Raw genomic sequence first — 24,351 nt, 5'->3', positions numbered from 1 at the left:
ATAAAATTGAGCAGGAGTTGCTTGAATGCTGCATTGTGCAAACTCCTACATGGACAGAGGGATAGCTGTTGGGATGACTATTGAGCATCTTGGTTTGTTTTTTTTTTTCTCCTTTTAGGTCATTCAGGTTCAGAAGAGGTTCTTAAGCAGTGCTTCCTCCACATTGTATTATAAATAATTAGATCTTTCCTACAGTTTCATTAATTTGTCATTGTGGGTTGGTTTGTGTTGAAACCACAGGGGTTTTTGTTAGCTTCTGAATCAGTTATGATGTACTTTTAAGTAAACTTTCAAACTTGTGACATGCTAGGTGTGAATGTGTTGTTTGAGTAAAGTCCGGGTGTGGAGGGAGAGCAGAGACCAGCAGCTCTCCTGTCACTGCTGATCTCATTGCTGGGGTGAGTCCTGGTGCTCCAGAAGCTGAGAGCAGTTTTCAGATGTTCTCACTATGAGTGAGGTTTTAGGGGCACAAAGGAGGATGCTGGGCTCATATGTTACCTGTTTTAAGGATTAATTAAGAAGAAATCACATATTTACTATTTTAATATTACATCACAGAAAAAAATCTTTTCCAAGTAAGGTTTTTCTGTGACCTCTCAAAGAGACAGCCCGAGCTCCTTGCAGTATTTGCATTGCTGTAATTGTAACTGAGTGCTCTGCAGCTTCTTTGGCTGTTTTCCCTTAATTAATTAAATTCAAGCTAGGAAACAGACTTTCTAGTGAATCTCGTCTCCCTTACTTTAGTCTTCCATGTGGTTTTTTTATTTGTTAGTTTTTGACTAACACCTGTTTGGTACTGATGTCCTTGATTTTCTTTTGTAACATCATTCCAAAAAAATTGCCTCTGATTGAGTTATAAAGCCTCTTGCAAATAACTCTGTACCATTACAGACCTGTAAGCAAACCATACCTAGCTGCAGAAGCCATCAGCTTTGACTCTGGTGGTTTGGTTTGCATTTTAATTTGACCCAAAGCCATTTTTACTGGACTGAATCCAGCTGTAATGTAATCCCCAGTTTCTCATCTGTATTCTTGAAGACTAATAGAATAGTAAAACCTTCTTAAAGATAACTTAAATGTGGTGTATAGTGTCCTCAGGGTAACTTGTGCACTAAAGCTGTTTTCTTTCCCACTCTGTAGAGGTATCTCATTAAGTGAGATCTGCACTAGTGTCATTATTAAGTTTTCATGTGTTTCTCAGTTTTGATGCTAATCTTCATGTGTGTGATTTTTTTTTTCCTTTGCAGCACCAATGTGGTTATGAATTATTCAGAAATAGAGTCTAAGGTTCGAGAAGCAACCAATGATGATCCGTGGGGACCTTCAGGGCAACTCATGGGAGAGATTGCCAAGTAAGTGATAATTTGACTCAGTGATGAAGAAAAGAAAGGTACATTTTATATAAGAATGTGAAATTTGATGGTAAATCTACTCTGTGGTATTCAGACTGATAATGCCCAAAAGTTGCTGTAAATAAAGTCTCAAGTTTTTTATTGCATAATCATAGGATGTATTGAAAACTGTCAAACAAAAAATGAAGCCCCTGTATTTTTTAAATTCTTGATTTTTCATTTATGTATCCTCAGAATTCTTTCAATATAGCTGTTTTTTTGGAGTATTTATTTTCAAAGCACTTTCTTGTAACTTCTACAAAAACAGCAAAACATGTTGAATTCTTCCTTGAGCTTTTTCTTTTGTGTTAAAATCAGTTTGAAAGTTGTGTGTTCGATCAGTTGCAGTGATTATTGGGGTATTCATGTTCAGCATTATTTTCATTACAAATTAGTGAAAGTTCTTTTACTACCTCAGATATTTAGAATTACTCTTTTCTTTTGTAGTCCTGGGATGTAAATGACTGATCTAGGAGTTAAAACAGGGACAGCTTTTTCCATTTAATGTCATCCGATGTGGCTGGGCTTAGATCACTCCTGCCATCTACTGCCAGCCCCGAGTGTGAACAGGCTCCTGTGGCCAACCCGGGCAAACGACATTTCTGTGCTGCTTTTGTTCCATTCCTTAGGGCTACGTTTATGTACGAGCAGTTTCCAGAGCTCATGAACATGCTGTGGACTCGGATGCTGAAAGACAACAAAAAGAACTGGAGGAGAGTTTATAAGGTGTGTAAGGATCAGGGCTCGGTGCTCATGCAGTGTCCTGGTGGAGTTCTTGTTTCGATAATCCTACAGCACTTTCTCCTCTAGCAACATAGAATTTCTTCCCTAAATGTTTTATACTTCTGTTGGTGAAGTCAAAGGTGTTTTTCAAATGCTGTATATAAAAAACCCACAGAATTTCTGGTTTTAGAAGCACGTTAACATGTTACTTAATGAACACAACAGAGCAATTCCATTTTGCTGCTATTCAGGTATTAGACTAGTGCTCACAATTTCAGTTTACCCAAAGGAATTGCTATGAGCTCTGTGAGAAGATGTTAAGTTACTGTGCTATCAAAAAAACATTTTTTGACAGAATTCAGGAATACCTGAAATAAAATGCAAACTAATCTTAATTTTCTGTCAATTTGTAATGCTTTAAAAGTTGTAGTTTACCTTTGAGAGGGTCAAATTTTCTTGCAGATCTTACATGACAGTTTTGTGTCCTAATTGTGTTTTGGAAAAGATCAGAGTCATTTGCATTTTTCTTGTCTTTCATACAGAAACTTTTTGCTTGAGATTGTGTTGTGCTGCACTTAAAGTGGTGTTCAGTGTTCACTGAATTATGCAAATATAACCTCCTTTTTTAGAATTGATGTATTAGACTAGGTTATATTTTGTTTTTCTTGATGCCAGGATTGTAGCAAGACAATTAGTTCTGAAGCATGGTTTGTGTTTTTCACAGGTGCTTGATGTTTTGTAGTCATAGTAATTGTTTTCCCTGAAGTACAATAGAAATTAATATTTAATGCTATCACACATAACTACTTAATGTTATAAAGACTTCTTGAAATTGCTTATCAGGTTTAGATTGGGTGAAATAAAATTATAGTTTTAGCTGATAAAGACACTACTTGAGCAAAAGAGCCTTATTTCTTTTTAGATATAAATCCTCAACATAGAGAGCTGAAATGAAAGTATTATTTAGACTTCACTTGTTTTGTCACTTGTCTGAAGTCATCCTGAGATGCAGTTTTGTATATCCATCGGATCCTGCAGAAGGCTTCTTAAATTCCTGTAGGAGTTACCTTTCAGTGAAAGCCATTGGAAAATTGTGAACAAAAGATGCAAAAGAAAATCCTTCATTTCACAGGTTAACTTTTTCTCCTTAATTGCTACTGCTTTATCTTAAAACAAGCAGTGGCTGATAAAGGTAACTACCTGTGATTCAGTAGTAACAAGCTGAAGTTTTAAAAATACAGTTTTGATAATCTAAAGAGCAAAAGATTCATGTAAGGAAAAAAATGTTTCCATGGGACTCATATAATAAGCATGTATTTAAAAAGGGAAGGTTAGTATTTGCTAATTTGGGGAGGGGGTAGGTTTGGGGTTTTTACAAAAAAAGAAAGGTAAGAGTTTTTGTTCATGCAATCATAAGGTGCTTTGTATTTTTATAGTCTTTGCTGCTCCTAGCTTACCTCATAAGGAATGGATCAGAGCGTGTTGTTACAAGTGCCAGAGAACACATTTATGATTTGCGATCCCTGGAAAATTACCACTTTGTAGGTGAGCAATAGAAAAATCTTATAAGCAAATTAAAACAGTAGTTGGAGTTGTCAGTCACCTGAACCAGCTTAGAAGCTTCCCCAGTCTAATTAAAATGTGACTGTTGCCAGTTGTGTGAAGAGTGCAGAATCCAAGACGTGGGGCCCTAGAGTATTAATTAGTGAAGACAAGAACTTGCAGAAAAGACTGGCTAATAACAACAGAACCAACACAACATGAGTGTTGGGGTTTATATTAAAATATGCACTAGAGACTGGTCCCCTGTGGTGTCCGTAAAGGAATAGCTTTAATCATATGGGAAGAAAAGGTTAGAGCTCCAAAACACACACATCTGTTTGAAGCTGAGGTTTTTTCCTCCCACCAAATAATATTTACAGTGCAAAGGCAGCAAGGCCAGTGTGTGTTTTGAATGTGAAAAAGGCTGGAAAGGAGCACATTTAGCTTATAGTACTTCCCAAGTGAAAGCAATTTTTCAGAAAATCAGTTCTGCCATGAGACTGAGTGCTTGCAATGAAACTTGCAAAAAGTGTGCTAAAAAGGGTGATGTTTTGAGGGGTTAAAACTGTTCAAGTGGAGAATACAAGTTCTGTCTCAGTCTTTGTTGATCTCTCCTGTGTTTAAGTACACCATTCAGTGCAGACTCATTTATCTAAATTTTATGTTAATTAGTCCCTTTTAAAGAACTGCAGTGGATCTCATGCAGTAGTCACAAAATCTTTGACCATTATGTTTATGATTCAAATTTTTTTATCAATTTGGTGTTCAGTATTGCTGCCTCTTACTTACTATTTTCCTTTTTCCTCACATCTTCAATCCATCATCTCTGTCCTGCATTACCGGACAGATGAGAATGGCAAGGACCAGGGGATAAACATCCGCCAGAAGGTGAAAGAAATGGTTGAGTTTGCTCAAGACGACGATCGGCTTCGGGAGGAGAGGAAGAAAGCAAAGAAGAACAAAGACAAATACATTGGAGTGTCCTCGGACAGTGTCGGAGGGTTCAGATACAGTGAGTACTGGGCTGCCTTGGCAAGGGTTGCAATCCACTTTTGCTTTCCCAAATAGTACTGTTTGGAGCCTTGAAATGCATCTGTGGATTTTGTGTGAGTTTCCTGGGGTCTGTCAGAGCTGACTTTACAGACACCAAGTACGTTACTCCTTGCTCCCATCCCTGCAATAGTGTGTAGCAGGCGTCTGAGCTTTTGTTGGGGCTTCCATCTGATGTATCCCAGCATGCCATCCATGATCCAGCTGCCAGTCTGTGTTTTCTTTGGCCTGAGTAAATCCTTGGCTGCTTTTAGTAAGGGATGAGTACCAAAGTCCCAATGGCACAAGGCTCTGGTTTGCTAGAATTGGTGATTTCTTTGAGAGAAGGGTTTGCTGTAAGAGCTCAGTAGTAGCTGTGCAGGGCTTAAACTTCACCTGTTTGTGTCTGATGCTTTCTGGTTTTTTTTGCTTTTCTTCTCTGTGAGCCTTCCACTTAGATTTGATCCCTCCTATTTTTGACAGGTTGTTTCTCCATTCTCCCTTTGCCTCATATGCAGAGTAGTTTAAAATTTCCAGGACAGGATATTTCTTGTTTTATTACATTCCTTTAAGCTTTTGCTACTTGCTTGGAATTGTGGTGATTCTCTTTTTAGGAAATACTTATGAGTCACTGTATTTGTACTTTTTGTACATGTCCCTTTGTTCTTGCACTGAGCTTATCTTTTGACTTCTCTGTGCAGAGTCGTGATCTGTCCTTGTAGGCTGGGTAGAATCATTTCTCCATGTGCTCTTTAGGTATCATTCAGGTTTTTTAATTTAAAGGACTAGTTTCTGTCTTGTATTTAATTTTTGTGGTAAAGGGTTTTGAATTATTCCTTCATTTGTTGAGTAAAGGTTTTTAAAAGTCTTTCTAGCAGCACAAAGCAAACCCTTTCCCAGGTGAAATTTCTAATCAAAAAGGTTCAAGTTATTTAAACACAAAATTCTTGTGTTAAGATTTTTTGTTAGTTTATTTTGTCCTGAAAATACTGAGCTTCTAGTTGGTGTCTATTTTAATTTAAAAATTTGTATTGCACAGGAAAACCCCTCTAAAGGAATCTGCATTAAAATGCTTGAGAGCCTGACATAAACTGAAATAAAGCCATTTTATTCTCCTGCAAAATTTAACAGCAGTACATTTGTGAGTAGGGTCTCCTTTTCCAGTGATCAAGATCTCACTGAGTATCTCATGGATTTGTAGCAGGTTTTCTGCTGGAAAAGTTTTATGGATCTAAACAAATGTCTTTAGAGACTTGCACCTATGTCTTTACTAAGAAAATACACCCTATATGATATGAAGTTATCAGATTCTGCACCTTGTGGTGCTGGAATCATAATTTTCTTTTTATTAAAATGACTTAATTGAATACACCTTGAACATCACAAGAGCTGCAATATCATTTGTATGTAACTTGAAGTAGGGATTATTTCACTGTCCTTCCTTTCTGCTGCTCAATTTTACTCAGCCTAAGTTAGAAAAAAATCACTACTGTTGCGCATTTTTAAAAGATGCACAAAAAATGGCTTGTTTCATGTGTATGGTAGCCCAGAATATAAATGTTTGCTTATAAATGTTGTCTAGAAACTGAGCTGGTTTGGTTTGCTTTATACACCTATATTTTGTGCAGAAGATCCGACACAAGATCACAACACAAGTTGAAGTGTGCAGTGCTTCTGATAGTCAAATCTTTGTTAAAATGTTGGTTTTTTTCATTTGAAGTAAACTCAAATTGGCTGTTTGTACAAACAAGACTTCAGTGTTTTAGACTTCCTTGATTGGATTGTACAACAAATGTGCTAATTTCAAGTAAAACTGGCAGCTGTTTGTAATCTAAAATACCAGTATGGAGGTCTGGAATACTAAATTAGAAGAAAAAGTTTTTAATTTCCTGATAATAGTGCTCAGGAAAGATGTTCAGGGTATTCAGTGGCCCCTGAAAAGGTGAGTTGCTTTACTGCCTTTTCTTTTGTCATCTCTCTCAAAAAATTTTAAAACTTTTTTTAATTGCTGAGTGTGGAAAATGAAAAATTAGCACATTCTTTCAGTATTTTGGTACTGTGTTTCTGTGTATTAATGTCAGTGTATAAAGCCCCCAGTGATCAAACAGCTCAGCCAGGAGTGGAATATCCTGCACTAAGGGGCTGTTCCAGAAGTGCCATGAGCCCTTCCTGCTCAGCTGCTTCTCGTGCCTCTGCTGCTTCTCCAGCAGAGCCCAACAGCCTCCTGTTATGCTGGGCATTGAGCTTGTGTCATTGTCATAAACAAAAGTATTTGAGCCTTCATTCCTGCCACTTCATGATGGGCATTCATGCTGTGCCTTGCTGTAATAGAGTTGATTCAGCTGGGGGAGCTTTTTTTGCTCTGTGAGCTTGTGCAACTCAGGTGTGTAGGGCAGGGGGGCTTGAGAGAGATTCCAGAAAAGCCACAGGATTTTTTGGGGTACCTTTAATAGTTCTTATCTTTGTCTTACCAGGTGAAAGATATGATCCTGAGCCCAAGTCCAAATGGGATGAAGAATGGGATAAGAAGTCAACTTTTCCTTTCAGTGACAAGTTAGGGGAGCTCAGTGACAAGATTGGCAGCACCATTGATGACACCATCAGCAAGTTCCGAAGGAAAGATAGAGAGGACTCTCCAGAAAGGTGCAGGTACTGGAGCTGTTTGACCCTAAATTTGTCTGTGAGATTGCTCTTAGGAAGCAGCTTGACATTGCTGGATATAAGCTACAATCCTCTGCCATTCTTTTTGTCTGTAGGGGGAAGCATATTTGGGTTCAGTACCTGCTTCCTGGGCTTCTGCAGCTCCCCTGGCCTTGGGGAACAGTGTGGCTCTGGCAGTAGTTAACTGCTCTTGGCTGCCTTCCATTACTGCCCCAGCTGCTGGCAAAGCAGGGAATTTGGCTGTAATATCCAAAGCTTTTCCTTGTCTCAGCAATTCAGTGCTCATGTGCCAGTGTGTACTGAAGGCTGCCACTTAATGCTGCACGCTCTCTGAATGCTGGAGTGCCAAGGAAGAAAATTGAAATTGCTTTGACACAGTGCTGCTTTCCTGAGCTGATCTCAGGAAGAACAGCCTGCAGGTGATTTCTTCAAAAAAAAAAAAGTCAATTTCAGTTGAGGCTTTTCAGGAAAATACTTGTATTTTACATCTGGTCATTAAATTTCTTCAGTAAGGGAGAAAGTCTACCCTACTTTGGCTACAGAAAGAACATCTGTCACACTTCAACAGGTGCATTGAATTTAATTATCTGGAGATCAAGTTTGTACTTAACAGAATCTGAAATTGCTGTAGAGAAAGTGCTCAAGTATATTGAAATAATTCCCTTTTGGGAAACAACTGAAAAATCAAATTTTCACTGAGATTTGATTAATATTTTTTACAAGAATATGTTTAGGTAGTCACACATGTATATGAACATAAAAATCCACATGCCCACATCTGTGTGATGCCAAACTAAAGCAATTTTGCTCAGAAACAAAAAATATAATAATAATGGCAGCATTTCTGGGGAAAGCCCTTGTGGTCCTCTTGCTGGGGCATTAATAAATCATAAAACTGGCATTCTTTGCACACATCAGGGTTCCCTCTTAGAACCTGATACCAATGGACTACAAAGAGAAGGGATCAGAAGAAAAGTAAACAATTTCACATGTAACAATGGTACATTTCTGTGTGCATTTCTGTACTTATCTTTCAAAAGCAACTTGTCCCATGATGTCTGCAGACCTCCCCAGCCATGTTTCACATAGGGAATGTACAGTAAACATTTTTTTTTAGTCTTACTTCCTTTGTTTTGTTTCTGAATAAAAACTGTCTCTTACTTGTGCTGGATAAAGTCTTGTATTTTTCAGTGGTTTAGACAGTCCTTCCTGAAGTCTAATCTTTAGCAAAAGCAGTGTATTTTGGTGACTTCTCCACTGTACATCTCTGCCCCAAGTAACACTGCTCTTTTTCTCTGGCTGATATTACATTCTAAATTTTTGCTTTGCTCTTGTAATCCTTATCTCTTTTGTTTGATTTTTCTCCTATTTTTTTTTATGTATGTCAGGTTCTGTTTGTCTCAAAATTTATAAAAGTGATAAACTTGGGACTCAGAATAAAAGGAGGAATTTTTGGGACATACATGAGCAATGGCAGTCTGGTGTTTGCAGGTTATTCTGCTGTAAGAAGGAATTCAGGCTGCAGCATTGCAGCTCCTCTAACATTGCTTTAAATCCCAGCCTGGAATTTCTTTTTCTCTTCTCTTGGCATGGGGATCAAACACCATGGAAGGGATTTTATCCAAGGGTTTGAGTGAAGAGGTTTGTTTCTACAGAAGCCATCAGAAGAAGATTGAACAGATGGTTATAGAATGTCTGTATTTATCCTTAAGAATACTGTAAATACATGCCTTACTGCATGCTCTATTAGCAAAATACTATATTTAAATATTAAAACTGAAGGTGGCATAAAATTTTAATTATCATATAACTTAGGCTCAAAATAACATTGTTTTTAAATGCCTCGTGAAATCTCTGCATTTGTGTTTTCACACTTCAGCAATTTTTTTGTAGAAAAAAGTGCCAAAAATGTACTGACTAATTGTAGCCTGCTGCCATATAATAACAATTAAGTTGCCATTTCACTTGGAAAAGTGACTAAATGGTGACACTCACTCAGCTGGCAAACGTGCTGCTATGTTCTATTGTTTCAGTCTTAATAACTTTATAAACCATTATTGCTTGAGTACTTTAAAGCCAATAAAAGCCTTGAAGCACAAAGAATAAACGTGTCTTACACATCTTACCTGTGGCCAATAAAACTTGGAAGCCATGGTCTTTACACACCAGAAGAACTTGGCCAAACTTGTGGGTTTCTGACTTTACTTGCAAAGCCAGTGGTTTGCATAGATGGAAAAAAATGCTTGAAGGAAATAAGAACTTTACCAGAGAGCTAAATGATACAAAATAATGAGTGTACAGTAGATTTCAGTGCAACTGCTTTACACAGTAAGATTTGGAGAAGCCAAGTCTGCTGCCATTTTTTTTTTTTAATTTAGGTGAAAAATTCTAGCAGTGTTATAGAGGAAATAAATTCTTTTTTCCAGTAATATATCCCTGTGCAAGTAGTGAAAACCTCAAGCAATACCCTATGGGGTGGGAAAGCCTCTGGTTTTCTTTCTTAGTGCTTGTTAGTTCTTAGGTGAATAAACCAGCTGCTGTCCTGGGTCCAGCACTGCACACTGAAAATCTTGTTTCTGAATTACCTGCAGACACACAGAGGTGCTTCTGAAACACTGCATTTTTTTCCCTAAGAATTCTTAAAACTCTGTTAATCCTTGTTTCACCAGTACTCAGAAAGGTTGATGTAGGTAACAGAATAGAAAAGAAGCAAAGCTTCCAGTACTCCTCTGAAAGGAGGCAACAGCCATGTTTAAAGGCAACTTTAAAGAATGACTAAAAGTCTGCTTTTAGTCATTTTTATGATACTAAAAGTATCTAGAGAATGACTTTTATATTGGAGTGTAATTTAGATAAACTTAAAGTCTCAGTAAACTGTTTTTGTTTTCTTAGAGGTTGTTAAAAAAACCCTCACTACAAAAACTTAAGGCAAAGGAAAAGAGTATGTGTCCATACTTTGATTTCTCAAAGTTGTAATTCTATACTTTCTTTGCAGAAGTTTTTTAATTATTTGGTACATTGCTGTAATTTTAAGTTCTCTATGCAATTCTCAGATGAAGCACTGCAATTTTACTGAGCACAGTAAACACATTTAGAGCAAACATTAATCTGTAATTTTATTTTTTTTGTTAATGTGACCATTAAAGAAAAATAAAAAGTGGATCTCCTGAGAGAGTTTGGAAAAAGTACAGGTTGTCATAAAATTGAATCTTGTAATATTTATTCTCCTTTCTGGCATATATGTTTTATTTCTTTCCTCAGAGCCTTTAGTCATTTGTTTTACTGTATATCACCAAAGACTGACTTTTTTCATTCTTGCATTAGTGAGATTGATCTGTAGCAGTTCTCTATCAATCAGACTTTGCTTGTCACTTGTTTCCTTAGCCCACAGAACATTGTTGGACTCTCTAGTGTGGACAAGGAATGCATTGCAGGTATTAAATACAGTACATGAAGAGACTGAGCCTTGGATGTGTTATCTGGTCTTGGATGCTTCCAGCAGCATCCTCCACCCTCCTCCAGGGCTCTTGGGATGGGTGCCCTGTGTACACCATGAGAATGTGCAGATCCCTCTGCTCTGGGGGCTCCTGTTAAAATCCTGATGTCACAAATGGAGGTGTGGCTGGGGTCCCCTCTGGGATCCCCTCTGTGCACACAGGTGGGGCAGCAGGGCTGGGCTCACACTGGAGGGTTGTAGTGCTTTGGAAAAATCAGGTTAAATGATGTTTGAGCTCCCTTATCTGTGAAAGGCTGGCTCAAGCCAAGTCAGGAGCTGCTGGTTGGTCAGCAGCTGTGATATTTGTCTTTTTTAACAGTAAAAGAATTGCAAAAGGGAGTGAGCATTTGTGTTGAGTGATGTTACTGCACTGAGCCATCCCCAGTGGTGAGCAGGTAACATGCACAGAGGAAATGGAACATGCAGCATGTTCCCAAAAAGCCACCATTGTTAGCAGAGAACAAAGGCTCCCCCCCAGAGTATATTGCAGTTACTGTCACATTCCCTCTGACAAAGGGACAGCCTTTCTTAAATTTTTCAGTTTTAGTATTCTAATGCATTATTAAAATATAAAACCCTTCCACTTTCAACTCTGTTGCTAAGGGAATTACAATTTCAAAATACATTCCAATGTATTTAAGCTTTCTCTACAGCAATTCTCACTGTTATGTACAAATCCTGATGGTAACAGGCAACATGACTGGTGGTTGGGGGCCAATTGCTTTCTTTGTGAAAGACTTAAAATACAAAAGTAGAAAATATAACAAATTAATCAAATAGTGTGCAACAACATCTAAAAAGTTTTTTGCCTAAAAGGGTGATATTTTTATTCTTCTACATTTTGAGAACAACTGTACGTGCTCTGATAATGGTAACGGTGCATTGCATAATTCTGTAAGCAATCTCTTCCCACAAACATCTTAAAGAATATGAAAGCCTGTTTCCCTGGAAGAGGAAATGAGCTGAAATACAAATGGAGTTGTGCAAACCCAAAAGACAGTACAGAATATGGTTCATTGCTTTCTGTCTCTTGGTGTAAGTACTGAGCACACCTGCCAAGTTAACTTTCTGTTGCTGAAGTGTTACATAATGTGTGGGGGAGTTCCTGTCAGAAGGTGATTCAATGTACTGGGTTTAAACACTGATTTCCTATTATCCTCTGTCGTGGACTTGCAGTTCATGCTTAACAAAATAACCTGCTTTTCCTGCTTCTGTACAATAGGTGCAATGCTATGAGTTATGTAAGGGTGGAACAGTTCCTCTCTGAAATGTAGGAAAAACCAGCATTTTTATCATGAACTGTTGTACAAGAAACTGCAGTAACCAAAACTCTTGTAGCTTAAGCCAAACATCCTCTCAAGGAGCTGAGAAGTCCATCACAAATGCTTTGCTATCACTTTTGTTTTTTTAGTGACAGTGATGAGGAAAAATCTAGAAGAGGCAAATCTCCCAAAGCTGAATTTAAAGATGAAGAGGAGACTGTGACAACAAAACACATTCATATTGCACAAGCTACAGAAATTACCACCATCAGACAGAAACGCTCAGCAAATCCTTCAAAAACCATTGACTTGGGAGCAGCAGCTCATTACACAGGAGACAAAGCAAGTCCAGAGCAGAACTCTGCTGCTCATCCTGCACAGCCTACGACAAAGGTGAGACAGCAGGACAGCACATCATTTGGGAAGCTGTTTTCTTCTATCCTCTAAGACAATTTCTGATTTAGGGTAGGTTTTGTGATGCAGCCTTCAAGGGAGCTGTTTTATCAAATATGTTTTGTTTATCACAGTCTGTGGAACAGTATAATTGTAATAATCGTGCTTTAAGGTGTAGAATTTTTTAAATCCAGTCATTAGCATGTTTTGCTCTCTTCAGGACAGCAAAGAGAATTTTGGCATGAAGCGTTAAAGATTCTATGAAGCTGCACACTTACTGAAAACGTACCAAATTCTTCAGTTATAAAAAACTATGAGCTTTAGTTTTTCAGTATTCGTTTTCACATTAAGCCACATAGTTGTTGGCTTTAAAGCCAAATCTTCAAAGCAAAAGCAAACAAAATCCTTCAAAACCACAGAAAACTTCTTAATGTCATTTGATTGATTAACAACATCATGAGTTGAGATCTGGTGTCCTTTCTTCTCCAGGCTGCTGTCCCCTCTGGCAGCAAGTCCTCTAACGACCTGGTGGACCTGTTGTTTGATGGAGCCAGCCAGCCAGCTTCCACAGGTAGGTTTGGGGTCTGTTCCAGTTCTGAGGAAAAGTTTGTTTGTTGCTGGAATAAAATTGAAGTAGATAAATTGAGAAATGAATACTTGAAAAAATGTAAAACTGCCTAGCTTTGTAGCAAGGCACTGTGTGTGCTATTGCATGGGACTAATAAATGTTAAGAACACAAAGATTAGCTGCTAGATCAGTCTGTCAGAAACTGTGTATGTAATGCAGTTATTTATAATTAACTCTAAAAGCAAGTGCAATCCATTCATATTCAAGCATTTCTCATAGTGCAGTACAAAGGCTGGGCAGGTGGAGATGGATAATCTTCATGGAAGCTTTCATCTGAGGTATATGGCAAACTTGTTTCTTTGTCTTATTTTCTCTTGGCACTTGGTTGATCCAAACCCTAGAACCAAAAAGAAATTACTATCTAAAAATGAAATTACTCATTTGAAACTCATCCTTCACTCTAAATGTGCAGCAAATCTGTTAGTCTTCACATGGACTTACCCTTATACTCCCAAAATGCAGATTCTTTTTAGGAGTGTGTTAAATTTCAGTGCATTCCTATGGGATTGGTAAAAGTACAAAGGATTTTTTACACCAGAGTTACCACAGTTCCATGAAAATTAAGATCCTGGATCAGAACCACTAACCCAAGTCAATACTGAATTTTTTTCTACCTAATTCTTAGGGCAGAAAGGTTTGGAACCCTTTTTGTTTTATATACAGTGTGTATGTTTTTATTTTAATAAAAATAAGATCTCATTGAGAATAGATGCTTCCACTTCAAAATGAACCTGCCCATATTTCAAACAGAACTATGGCAGCTTCTGTATTACAGTGTATTTAAATCTTTCAACAATTTGACTCATTGTTGTAGTCAGCCTTTTTTCTCTTTTTTTCATCTTTTTTTCTCCTTTTTCCAAAGCAGCATTTAGAAATGGTGCTGAGAAGAGGCACATTACCAGCTGTCCTGCTAAATAACCTCTGCTGACCTGAGCAGGCAGATGGAAAGGGTTCATTTGTAGTGACAGATCTCGTATGGGAATCTTTGAGGCTTGCTCATGTTGAGAGGATTAGCACTGTCCTTCACATGCAGGTCACTTGTTCTGACCACTGCTCCTTGCAGCACAGGCTGTGGGAGCATTCCCAGTGTCAGGCAAGGCAGAGGGAAAGGGTCAAATGCAGCCTCTGATGTGTCCTGTGAAGGAACTGGCAGGGAAGTGATGTCAATTCAGGGAACTTAGGGTTTGCTTATCTGTGTATTTTCAGGTGCAGAGATGTGAAAGGGTTGATTGGGCTCAGTGTTACTCTTTACTGGAGCAACACAGTTTGTATGTGAGGGGGTGCTTGTTTGCCATAAAAGAGATGTAAAATCCCTGGTTAGACCTGCTGGGAGGATTTTTTGGTGTTACTGAGCTGAGGTTCTTTAACCTTTCTTTAGAGAATTGCTGCATCCAGCTTAATCTCTGTCACCTCTCTCTGAAACTCAGTTTCACTTGAAAGCAGGCAAGAGATGGGGAGGAAAAGTTAAACTTGACCAAAGATGTTAAGGGGTTATTTTGGGTTTGAACTTAGTTCTGTTTTTAAAATTAAATTAATCCCTAGGCACTGTCAGGCAGCCCGAGGATAATGGGTGTAGCAGGGAGCATTGATTTTTATTTTTTCCTTCAAGCAAGTGGTCAGGAGTGTGTCATCTGTGTTTCTCATTCAGCATATAAACTCTCAAACCATTAACCTGTTCTGAACTCTGCAGGCACATATGTGGGGAAAAAATCACTTGAAAATGTTCATTGCAGGAGACAGGATAAATAGGATCAGATCAGGATTTTAGTTTGATATTTCACTGTTCTTTTTTCATTCTCGGGTGTCAGAATAAAATGTGTACAAACACACAGGAGATGTTTATTAGATCACTTAAGAATTTGTGGTGAAGAAATTCCTTAACTTTTTGTTGAGTTGTTTCCCTCTTGAAAAGGTGTTGAAAGAGTTTCTGTAGTGCTGTGTCTGAAAATTCAGAGACCATCCTTGCATTCTCTACTCATGTTTTATATCCTGCACTACGTGCTCAGCAAGAAGACATTTCCCCTTGGAAGAGCAGTCGCCTTCCTGGCAATGTCTACAGTAAAATAACATTAAAAAGAAATACAAGTACACATGTATTAGGAAGTGAATGGTTCCTTTTATTACTGCTGGCCATTTATTAAAAAGGAGATGGTTCTGGTTTAATTAACCCAGTTGAGAGTAGCAGATGGGGCAGAATGTCTTGCAGCGATAAGACAATTCTGAAATGGCACCAGATGTTGGAAGCTGTCCCTGGTGGTGTTTGAGTGCAGCACAGATGTTCCAGTCCCACCTGGCTGCCTCCTAAGCACTGCAGGCTAAGCAGCTGTGATGTAACCTATATAATGTACGCAGAACACTAAAAGCAAAATAATTGAACTGCTGCAGCTTCTTCTGAGGGTGGGATTGTTTGGAGGTGAAATCTTTAAGGACAAACAAATAAGGTCAACTTCTTGGCTTCCTCTGGTCAGTGGAATACCTGCTTGAAAACAGTACCAACCATAACAAGTGATTTTTATAACACTTCGGAGTTTATTTTAAAAATCAGCTTTACAATATGGTTCTGAAATCTTCTGCTTTTATACTTTGGCCATATCTTTTTAGTGAAAATTTCTCTACTATGCAGTATTCAGAAGTCAGTCATTTATATGCTGTATACAAATGTCTAGTTGGAAAACTTAATGTTCTTGCTGCAGAAAGGAAGCAAACTTATAAAAAAATGAACACACGTGGAAGCTCTGTCCCTGAAATCCTAATTCAAGATCATTGCAGAATCATTCATGCTTTAAGTAACACAAAAACTAAATATAAGGTGACATGTAATTTTTCATAAGGAAGCATAATAAATTAACTTTTATAGAATAGAAATAGTTGGCCTTTTTATATTATGCTTCCAGATTTTTAATTTTACAAAGTGCCAAGCTGGTAGCATCATTCCCCAGTTAAAAACTTGTTAATCTTTTTAATATATCTGAATTTATTTTTAGAGGTGACAAAAACTTGCATGTTTTAGTTCTTCCCATGGAAAACAAAACTGCAAGATCTGCAAGGCAGTTGGAAATAATCCAGTTTATTGTTGCTCAGGCTTGTATAAACATAGTGTGGGGATGAACAGGAAAACAGAGCTGACTTAGGGAGCAGATTCAATAAATGCATCATGTCAAGTGCAGAACAGCTTTTCTTCATAAATCCCACATGCAGTTGTTGCAATGGATCTTTGCACAGTCCTGTAACAGCTTTTGGCTTCTCTCTGTTCCTAGGTGGATCAAGTGACCCATTTGGAGGATTTGCTGATTTTAGTTCACCTGCTGCTTCAGCGAGTTTCCCATCATCACAAGGTAGGATTGATGTAGGGATTGCAGTGCTGCTGGAGGGTGGAAGGAGGGCAAGAGATGCCATGTGGCATTATTGAAAGTCCCTTCCCTTTCCAGGGTAAAGTGTGTGTGTAACTGGACCACAAGTGCTCTGGGAGGAAGATGCAGCCTGGCTCAGTGCATGTGCAGACATTTTACCTGCAGACAGACAAGCTTATCAGGAGACATGGCCACCATCTGAAAAGGTTTCCCTTAAAATTAGACTGGAAATCAATAAAATATTCTTGGAAACCTCCTAAAGCGATCCATTTTCCTTTGGTGGAATCTTTGTGGGACCTACAGGGATGCAGAAAACCCTGGAGTGAGGAGAGCTGGCTGGCTGTCCTTTGTGAAGTTAATTTGAGCAGTAGTGTTGTTTGTGATGAGGGGTTCTCAGCCAGGGTGCAGGACCAAATACAAAATGAGAAAAGAACAGTAAAGACGCTGAGCAGCAAATCTACCTGGAGGCAGCTTTTAGTCAGCATGTTTCCATCTCCTCCTTTATTTTGCTGTGTTGGGAAGGCTCTGCTGGGCCTGGGTTAGTTAATAGACCTTCAGTGTACTTGGTTGGAAAGAGCTGCTCTGTTTTTTTACGAGCTTTCACAGTCAGACCCAAGTTGTTTTGCAAACACAAAGCTGCCCACTATGCAAATAACTCCTGTGTTAATACAGTCTAAATTGATATAATCCTTTATCTGCATTAACATGATTAATCTATTCCAATCACCATTATGCAAGGGACAAGGAGTCCTGTGAAATTATTAATCATTCCTGAACAGTGTAAGCCCCTCTAGAAATCTTTTCCTTCTTGATTAATCATCTTTGAAGTCCTACTGAAGGGGCAAAACCTCCTCCCTTTTACCCCCTCTTCCATTATTGGTGCTCAATGCACAGGTCTGAACACAGAAGGAGCACACTCAGCATTTACTTATCTATCAGGAATATTTAAAGTAGGTTTTAATTTTTAATATGTAATACTAATTGAAACATTCTAATATAGTGCCTCTTTGTGAGGAAGATCAAAGCAAATGTTCTAGTAAGGCCCTGAGCTAATGAATATTAGCCCACTTCATGCACTGAAGTTGTTGGCAATACTTGGATTTTGTGAACAAATTTACTCTTCTACGTTTCTTTAAATTGTAATGTGTTGGTAAAGAAACATGACTAAAGGTTGAAGGTGTATGTTGATAAGTATTTACACAAAGTGTTAAAGTCTGCTGCAGTCACCCGTGAGTGGGTGGAATACATTATGGAAGCAGCCATTGCATAGGGCAAGAAATAGAAATTGGCACTGGATTCATCTGCCCCAGCTCTATGTGTTTGAGTCTTTGTTCAGTCAGCTAAAGAAATCCAAGAGATTATTTAAATGTTCACCAGCACTTAAAGCTCATTTCCTATGGCAGTGCTGCCATTTGTGATGTAGCTGAAGTACCAAAAGTGAATCAGTGGGAGAATCAAAAAGCAGAGCTGGCCAGTGGCCCAAGCTCAGAGTGTGATTCACTGTGTAGCCTGTGAGCTGTTTAAATGGTGTTGCTTTATATTCAGCATCTTCTGCAAGTGCTGTTTTAAGCTTTTCTTCCCCCATCAGTGCTGTGAATCAACAGTTTCTCTGTTAATGGGGAAACATGTGTTTTGAGGGAGGGAACATCTCCTCCTGTGTGACTCCAAGGTTTGACATGCTCTCAGTTCACTGGTTTGTGTCACAACATCTGTGATGCTGAGGTGCCCTTGCAGGTGTCTACAAACAGCTCGTGCTGTTGCCTCTGCCTTCACAGAGAAGTACAGAGAGCTCAGAGTTCTGTGTTCTGATTTAAACACTTGTCTCCAAAAACCCCAACTATTGAAATGGAACAGTGTTTAAGTGATGAACTACAAGAGTTCAGCAAAGCTGCTGCTGAGAGAATTGATTGATCCAATATTGAATTTCTGCTTCAAATCAAGGCATTTAGTTCAGGAATCAAATTTTAAAAACCTAATGTGTTTTATATGTGTGTTATACTCCGTGGATGGGAAAAGCTTATTCCTTATCACTTCAAATAAGCTTTTCCTGGCAACCTGCTCTAAAAGTTCTGGGTTTTATTCCCTTCAGTGTGGTTTTATACAAAAAGCTACAGTTGTATACAACCAAATTTGGATGTAGTTGTCTTTATTATGGTGGAATTTGCTTTATCCAGTAGCTTGTTCCTGACAACTGCTCTCTCTGCAAATACCAGAATGCCAAGATAAAAGGTTGATCAATATTACCCAAGTTCTCAGTGTTGTTCTAACTGTAGTCTCCAGTCTACCCCAGGTTATCTTCCAGTTGTACTTCAACTGAAACAAACCTGTCCCTGCTTGCCTGGCATCCACAGGTGACATCTTATCCAACATCTTCTACTTTCTGTGTACGGGTGTTTCATGTTTCCTTTCGTACCTTGTTAAAATTGTTGGAATATTCATGAGAGGGAGTGATGTCCAGATGGAGGTTCTACCTGCAGATGTTAATGTGGACGGACACAGATCAGCTCTCATTTGTTTCAGTTCATGGAATATGGCATTTGCTCAGTGCCTTTCTCTAAGTCTTGTCTTTCTTCTCTGTCTTCCTTACTCCCATACTGTTGCCTTTTCTTCAGGTACAGCAACAAGTGGAAATGGAGACTTTGGTGACTGGAGTGCCTTCAACCAAGCTTCTCCTTGTGCCAGTGCTTCATCTGGAGAGCTCTTCAGCAGCACAGCGCAGCAGCCAGCTCTAGAGCTCTTCAGTGGCTCACAGCCAGCTCCAGGCCAGCCTTCAGCTGCTTCCAATTCTATGGATCTGTTTGATTTGATGGGACCCTCTCAGACAACCATGACCTCCTCACAAAGCATGAATTTCTCCATGATGAGTTCCAATTCCATGGGCGTCAGTTTACCCATGTCCAGGTCACAGGTATGCTGCTATTGCTAGTTTGCTAATGACTTTCTCTTCCTTATTCACAGCTTTTAAAATGAATGCATTCCTCTTGTGGAATGCTTAGACCTGGTCGCTCAGATGGGATCAGCATTTTGTCAGAAGTGTTTCAATTGCACCCTAAAAGAAGTCTCTTCTTGAAGATGGGCTTCATTGCTCTAGAAGTGTAGCTGCTTTTTTGGAGCAGTTGAGTTTGATAGTGTAAGGCCATCTCCACAGAATGTTACAGGTTTCCAGCCTCACGTAGGTGGAGGTGAGGACTGGTCTGTTCTCCAAAGTACGGAAGTGCCTGCTGCAGTGGAGAGTAGTTTTGAAACAGTAATGGATCAACTTGGTATTAGGAGGAAATAATCAGCATGTTCGAGTTCAAAACTTGGCAGCTGCTGGTCACTGTCACTCCACAGTGATGTGGGACTTGACCTCTGCTTACAAATACTCTTCTAATCTAACTGTGGAACAGCACCTGGCAGCCCTGCTTTGAAGGAGATAAAGTTCATGGCTTCGTGGTTTTATTGTCTTCTGTGGAAAACTTGTTGTTCAGTCCTATTTCCTACCAATAAATTGTTTCAAGTGAATCCCAACAAACTTTTCTTTTTTAGCCTCTGCAAAGCATGAACCCGATGATGCCGAAGCCTAACTCACTTTATAATGCAAGGACAGAGATGGTCCAGAAAAATGCAAGCAAAACTCTACCCTCAACTTGGTCAGATCCCAGTGTAAATATCAGTTTGGACAATTTAGTACCTGGGATGCAGCCTTCCAAACCCCAACAGCCATCACTTAATACCATGATGCAGCAACAGAGTAAGTGATCATTGCACTGTTATGCACACTGAGCCCTGTCTGTGTTCCATAGGCTGTCCCTCAGATCCAAGTCTTCTGTCCATTACTGTTTTCCTTCCTTTAGTCACACTTGTTTCATAAACCACAGTGACATTGTGACACAAAGTGGTTTTTAAATGGAGATTGGTGTTTCAGGAGGCTGTCTGTGCAGGTTCTGCTGTAAAGCTTGCACCATGGCTGTATGTTGACTTTGGGCTTCCTAATCTTTAGAACTTCTCTAGAATATTTATTGGTATACAATTACATTCATACCTTCTGTAGAAGCTTTCTGAGTCTTCATGCAGAAAATAGGAAAACAAGTGCAACATAATCATAAAATCATTAAGGTTGGAAAAGACCTCAGGGTTTGCTGAGTCCAACCTGTGACCCATCCCCACCTTGTCAGTCAGCCCAGAGCCCTGAGTGCCATGTCCAGTGTCCTTCCTTGGACACTTCCAGGCATGGGGACTCCAGACATCCCTGGGCAGCCCCTTACTGTGCTTGACCACCATTTCAGTAAAGAAATTCCTTCTGGCGTCCAAATCAGGAAGTAGCTGCAGGCCTGGTCATCGTTTCCATGTTCACAGCAGTGACCACACGAGTTCCTTGAATCACAAGAGCTCCTTCAGTATGAGCAGGTTCCACTCAGTGATTTTTGTGCTCTTTCTCTTCACTGCAGATATGCAACAACCGATGAATGTGATAACGCAGAACTTTGCAGCTGTGAACCTCAGCCCCCAGCCCAGCATGATGCCTGTGAGGGCGCAGAGCGGTGCCCTGCTGGGAGGGCCCGTGGGGCTGGCAGTGCCCGGGGTGATGTCGGGTACCATGGGCATGGCCTCCATGGCCCCTGCACCCTTGATGAACCAGGGAATGATGGGCATGAACATGGGAGTGCCGGCCACAGGAATGGGCACAATAGGAATGGGGGTACCCAACATGGCTATGACCTCTCTGACTCCTGGGACTGTACAACCCAAGCAAGATGCCTTTGCAAATTTTGCCAATTTTAGCAAATAAAGATTGTAAAATAAATAAATAAAATGAGATTAAAATAAAATAAATGGGCAGACCGAATGAAGGATTTTTAGCTGCACAAATATAGCTGAGGAAGGGATGGGAAAAACTGATCAATTTTTTTTTTCTTTATCAGTTAAAGTGTCTACATAAAGAACCAAAAGCTATTTTCTAAGTGTTGAAATAACTAGTGTTCAAATTCTGCAGAGGTCAGAGATTCTTCTAAGGAATGTGTTGGATGATTTTGCAAAATAATTTGTATTAAGACCATCAAAAAACCTTTCCTACGTAGAAGAACCAATTTTAACTTTGAGACTTGATGGAAGACTGGATTGGGGACTGGGTAAAAATGTTTGAATCTAATTTTATACTTTTCTTTTTCTTGAAGAGCTTTGACTTTCTTTTCCTCTCTCCCTGATCGCTTTGTCATAATTGGATCATTCCTTTTACTACCACTGAGTCCACAATTGTGAAGTCACTCAAGTACTATGATCAGTTTTTTATAAGAATATATATTTTTGTCCAAAAATGGCTTACATATGTGACTATGGCTAATTCAGAGGGACCTGGAATGTATATATACTTTTGCTAATGTTCCAGCCACACTGCTGTATTACCCAAATTTTTATTGTAAAAATTCTCTCTCAGCAATTTGGTGATCAACAGATTTTTGGGGTCTTAACCTGCTTCTAATGTTACAACTGATATCCCGTGCAAGTCTGGGAGAAGCTTTTTATCCAAGACAGCTGGAAGGTTTCCTTTCAGAAAACTCCAGAAAATGCACTTTCTTGGAGTTCTTTTCCAGTGGCACTTGGCATCCTTTGTAGCACCAATGTCCCTTAGGAGCCACTGGTTCAGGGCATCAGCAGCAGGTGAATCACACTTCAGTGATATAAATCTAGAACCTAACTTAATCCAATGGCATTGGATCCTGACTTTTATGCAACACTTGGTGATTCTTTGTGTAAATATGGCATTAGCAGCTGTGGAATCCAATAGAGGAGTAAAAAAATATATATATTAATAAAGGAGACCTGTAGCAGTCAAAGATTTTACTGATTTACTGAAAGCAAAAGAGTGAATTAAGGTTTTGGGGGGTTTTGTTTTTCCTTCTGTAATTCTGCATTTAAGTTCACATGAATCAAGATTTTAGAATCTGGAACACAAAGACATTGTTATATTCACAAGCTGGGAATATTGTTAAGAATAAGCACTATACTATAGGTATGAAATTTATTGCCTCCCTTTTCTTATGTTGGATTTCTTTTTTATTATTAAATTGATAAAACTTTGTTTCCATTGTATTCATAATGTTCTGTTATACATAACATTAAAATGTTCATTAAAATCAATGTTGGGCTGCTTTTCCTTTCATTCCATTTGACGTTTATGAGAGCATTTGGGAAAAAAAAATAATTATAATTTGGGCAAAGTAATTTTTATAAATAATTTAAAATTGTTTAATGACTTCTTATCTGAAGCCTTTCCTATCTGGCTCTACTGTTAGGAATTAAAAATGAAGCAGGCAAGATATCCTGACCCGCTCCAGCCTTGCTAATGCTCCATCTACAACATTTCTAATTAGGCAGAAATTCATGTACTTCAGCTAAGTGGTAATGAAAAGTGATTCATTTGCTGAATAAGAGATGAGAGTGAGTGTAATTAGCTGACTGCGGTTTTTAATCTTTCAACAATTCAATGTGTTTAAATTAGTTTCAAAGAATAGGAGCTTTCAAGTGTTGTTACATCAAAGTAATCAAGGCAGCCTTCAACGGCTGAGTAGGAGAGATGGCTCTGGTTCCTGTTCTGAAACCTTTACACTTATTTGGAATAATCATCTTCTAACCCTCTCATTGGAACAGATGGGAAGGCTCAAACTGGTTCAATGTATGCAGAATTGTGGTGGGAAGGACTGGGAGATGGGGCTGGAGAAAGCTAAACCTGGAGTCAGTGTTGTTATCCTGTCGTGCTGGAGGGTGCAGGGCTTCTCAATCCTCCTTGGAAGGTTTTGGCATGAATAGGATGAGTCTGTTCTTCATGTCCTAAGGTGGGCTTGGCCAGTGAAATAGCTCTGAATTGAAGGACCCATGTCCCTGTTCAGGTTGTTCACATCTCTTCAGAGGAACCCTTGGTTTTGCTTCTAATTAACATTGGTGATAACGGAGCAGATTTGTCAGGGGTTGCAGTAACTCCAGTGGAAAACGTGGTCCCTTTGGGTGGGTCTTTGTGGCTGTGCCGGTTCCGCCTCAAATCAAGGGTGCCCTGGCTCAGGGAACAGCTGTAGGGGTGACCTGATCTCTGTTCATCCCATGGGTCGATATCCTCCTTATGAATCAGGGTGTGTGTGGAGCGTGAGGAGCAGCTTTGTCAGTCAGCCAGGTCCTCTGCAGGTGGGTGAGAACAAATCCTTCAAACCAAAACAAACATGAGAAAAGAAACCCTGGAAAGATTCCTTCAGAACATGGGCCAGGTGCATCCCTGTGCATCTTTTCTGCAGTGATGAGAACCTGCAAGTTTTCTCCCCAGCTCAAGCACATGGATCACAGGTAGCAGTGCTTAGCAGAATGTGGTTTACATCTTTATTTAAAGACTGAATATAAAACAGGTATTTGCTTAAAACAATATTGAACTTGTTTAATAAAATGTTAAACCATAAAATGTTTCCATCTCTGATATTTCAGGTATGAACCAAATAATGTCTTTAAGCTAGAAATTACGTTTCTGGATGAAAATACAAAAGAGCTAAAGAGCTGTGTAAATGGGGACAGATCTACCAGTTACCAGCTGCTGCATTATAGAATTCAGAATCATGCTGCTGTGTTAGTACAACTGCTTTCTTCATTTTTGAAGCCAGGTCCAGCTGTACCTGTGATCTCTCCAGAACAGTTTGGCTGGCTGGGTGTTGTATATCTGTATCCAGAAACATAGAATTCAATATATAGAATAAGATGATTCTGTAAATCAACTGTGTGTTTGATCCTGAGAGTTAAACTTTTACCCCCTCTGGATTCTGTAGCTTCTGAACTTTAACAGGGTTCAATTAAAATGAGTGCAATCTTTAGTAAAGTTTGTCTCTACTTCAGAAGGGGAGAAAAGGGCAGCAGAATC

General features: G+C 39.1%; 1 protein-coding gene across 2 annotated transcripts in view; it reads left to right on the top strand.

Moving 5' to 3' along the window:
- CLINT1 (clathrin interactor 1) overlaps nucleotides 1-22,595 on the top strand; it is a 39,112-nt gene extending 16,517 nt beyond the window's left edge. Inside the window, exons 3-14 of one of the 2 annotated variants that reach the window (XM_031055254.1) lie at nucleotides 1,248-1,352; nucleotides 2,021-2,117; nucleotides 3,551-3,659; nucleotides 4,504-4,668; nucleotides 7,160-7,334; nucleotides 12,254-12,497; nucleotides 12,987-13,068; nucleotides 16,383-16,460; nucleotides 19,088-19,383; nucleotides 20,004-20,208; nucleotides 20,906-21,251; nucleotides 21,587-22,595. In XM_031055254.1, coding sequence (XP_030911114.1) covers nucleotides 1,261-1,352; nucleotides 2,021-2,117; nucleotides 3,551-3,659; nucleotides 4,504-4,668; nucleotides 7,160-7,334; nucleotides 12,254-12,497; nucleotides 12,987-13,068; nucleotides 16,383-16,460; nucleotides 19,088-19,383; nucleotides 20,004-20,208; nucleotides 20,906-21,246 — 1,884 coding nt within the window. In that variant the 5' untranslated portion in view covers nucleotides 1,248-1,260 and the 3' untranslated portion in view covers nucleotides 21,247-21,251; nucleotides 21,587-22,595. Of the gene's footprint in view, nucleotides 1-1,247; nucleotides 1,353-2,020; nucleotides 2,118-3,550; nucleotides 3,660-4,503; nucleotides 4,669-7,159; nucleotides 7,335-12,253; nucleotides 12,498-12,986; nucleotides 13,069-16,382; nucleotides 16,461-19,087; nucleotides 19,384-20,003; nucleotides 20,209-20,905 lie in introns of both variants that reach the window. The other variant, XM_005418769.3, reaches the window with a different exon arrangement.
- Nucleotides 22,596-24,351: the final 1,756 nt, after the last annotated feature.

The sequence above is a fragment of the Geospiza fortis genome, unplaced genomic scaffold (assembly GCF_000277835.1).
Source record: "Geospiza fortis unplaced genomic scaffold, GeoFor_1.0 scaffold55, whole genome shotgun sequence".
Classification (NCBI taxonomy): Eukaryota; Metazoa; Chordata; class Aves; order Passeriformes; family Thraupidae; genus Geospiza; species Geospiza fortis.
This window is presented reverse-complemented; position numbering and strand designations above follow the sequence as displayed.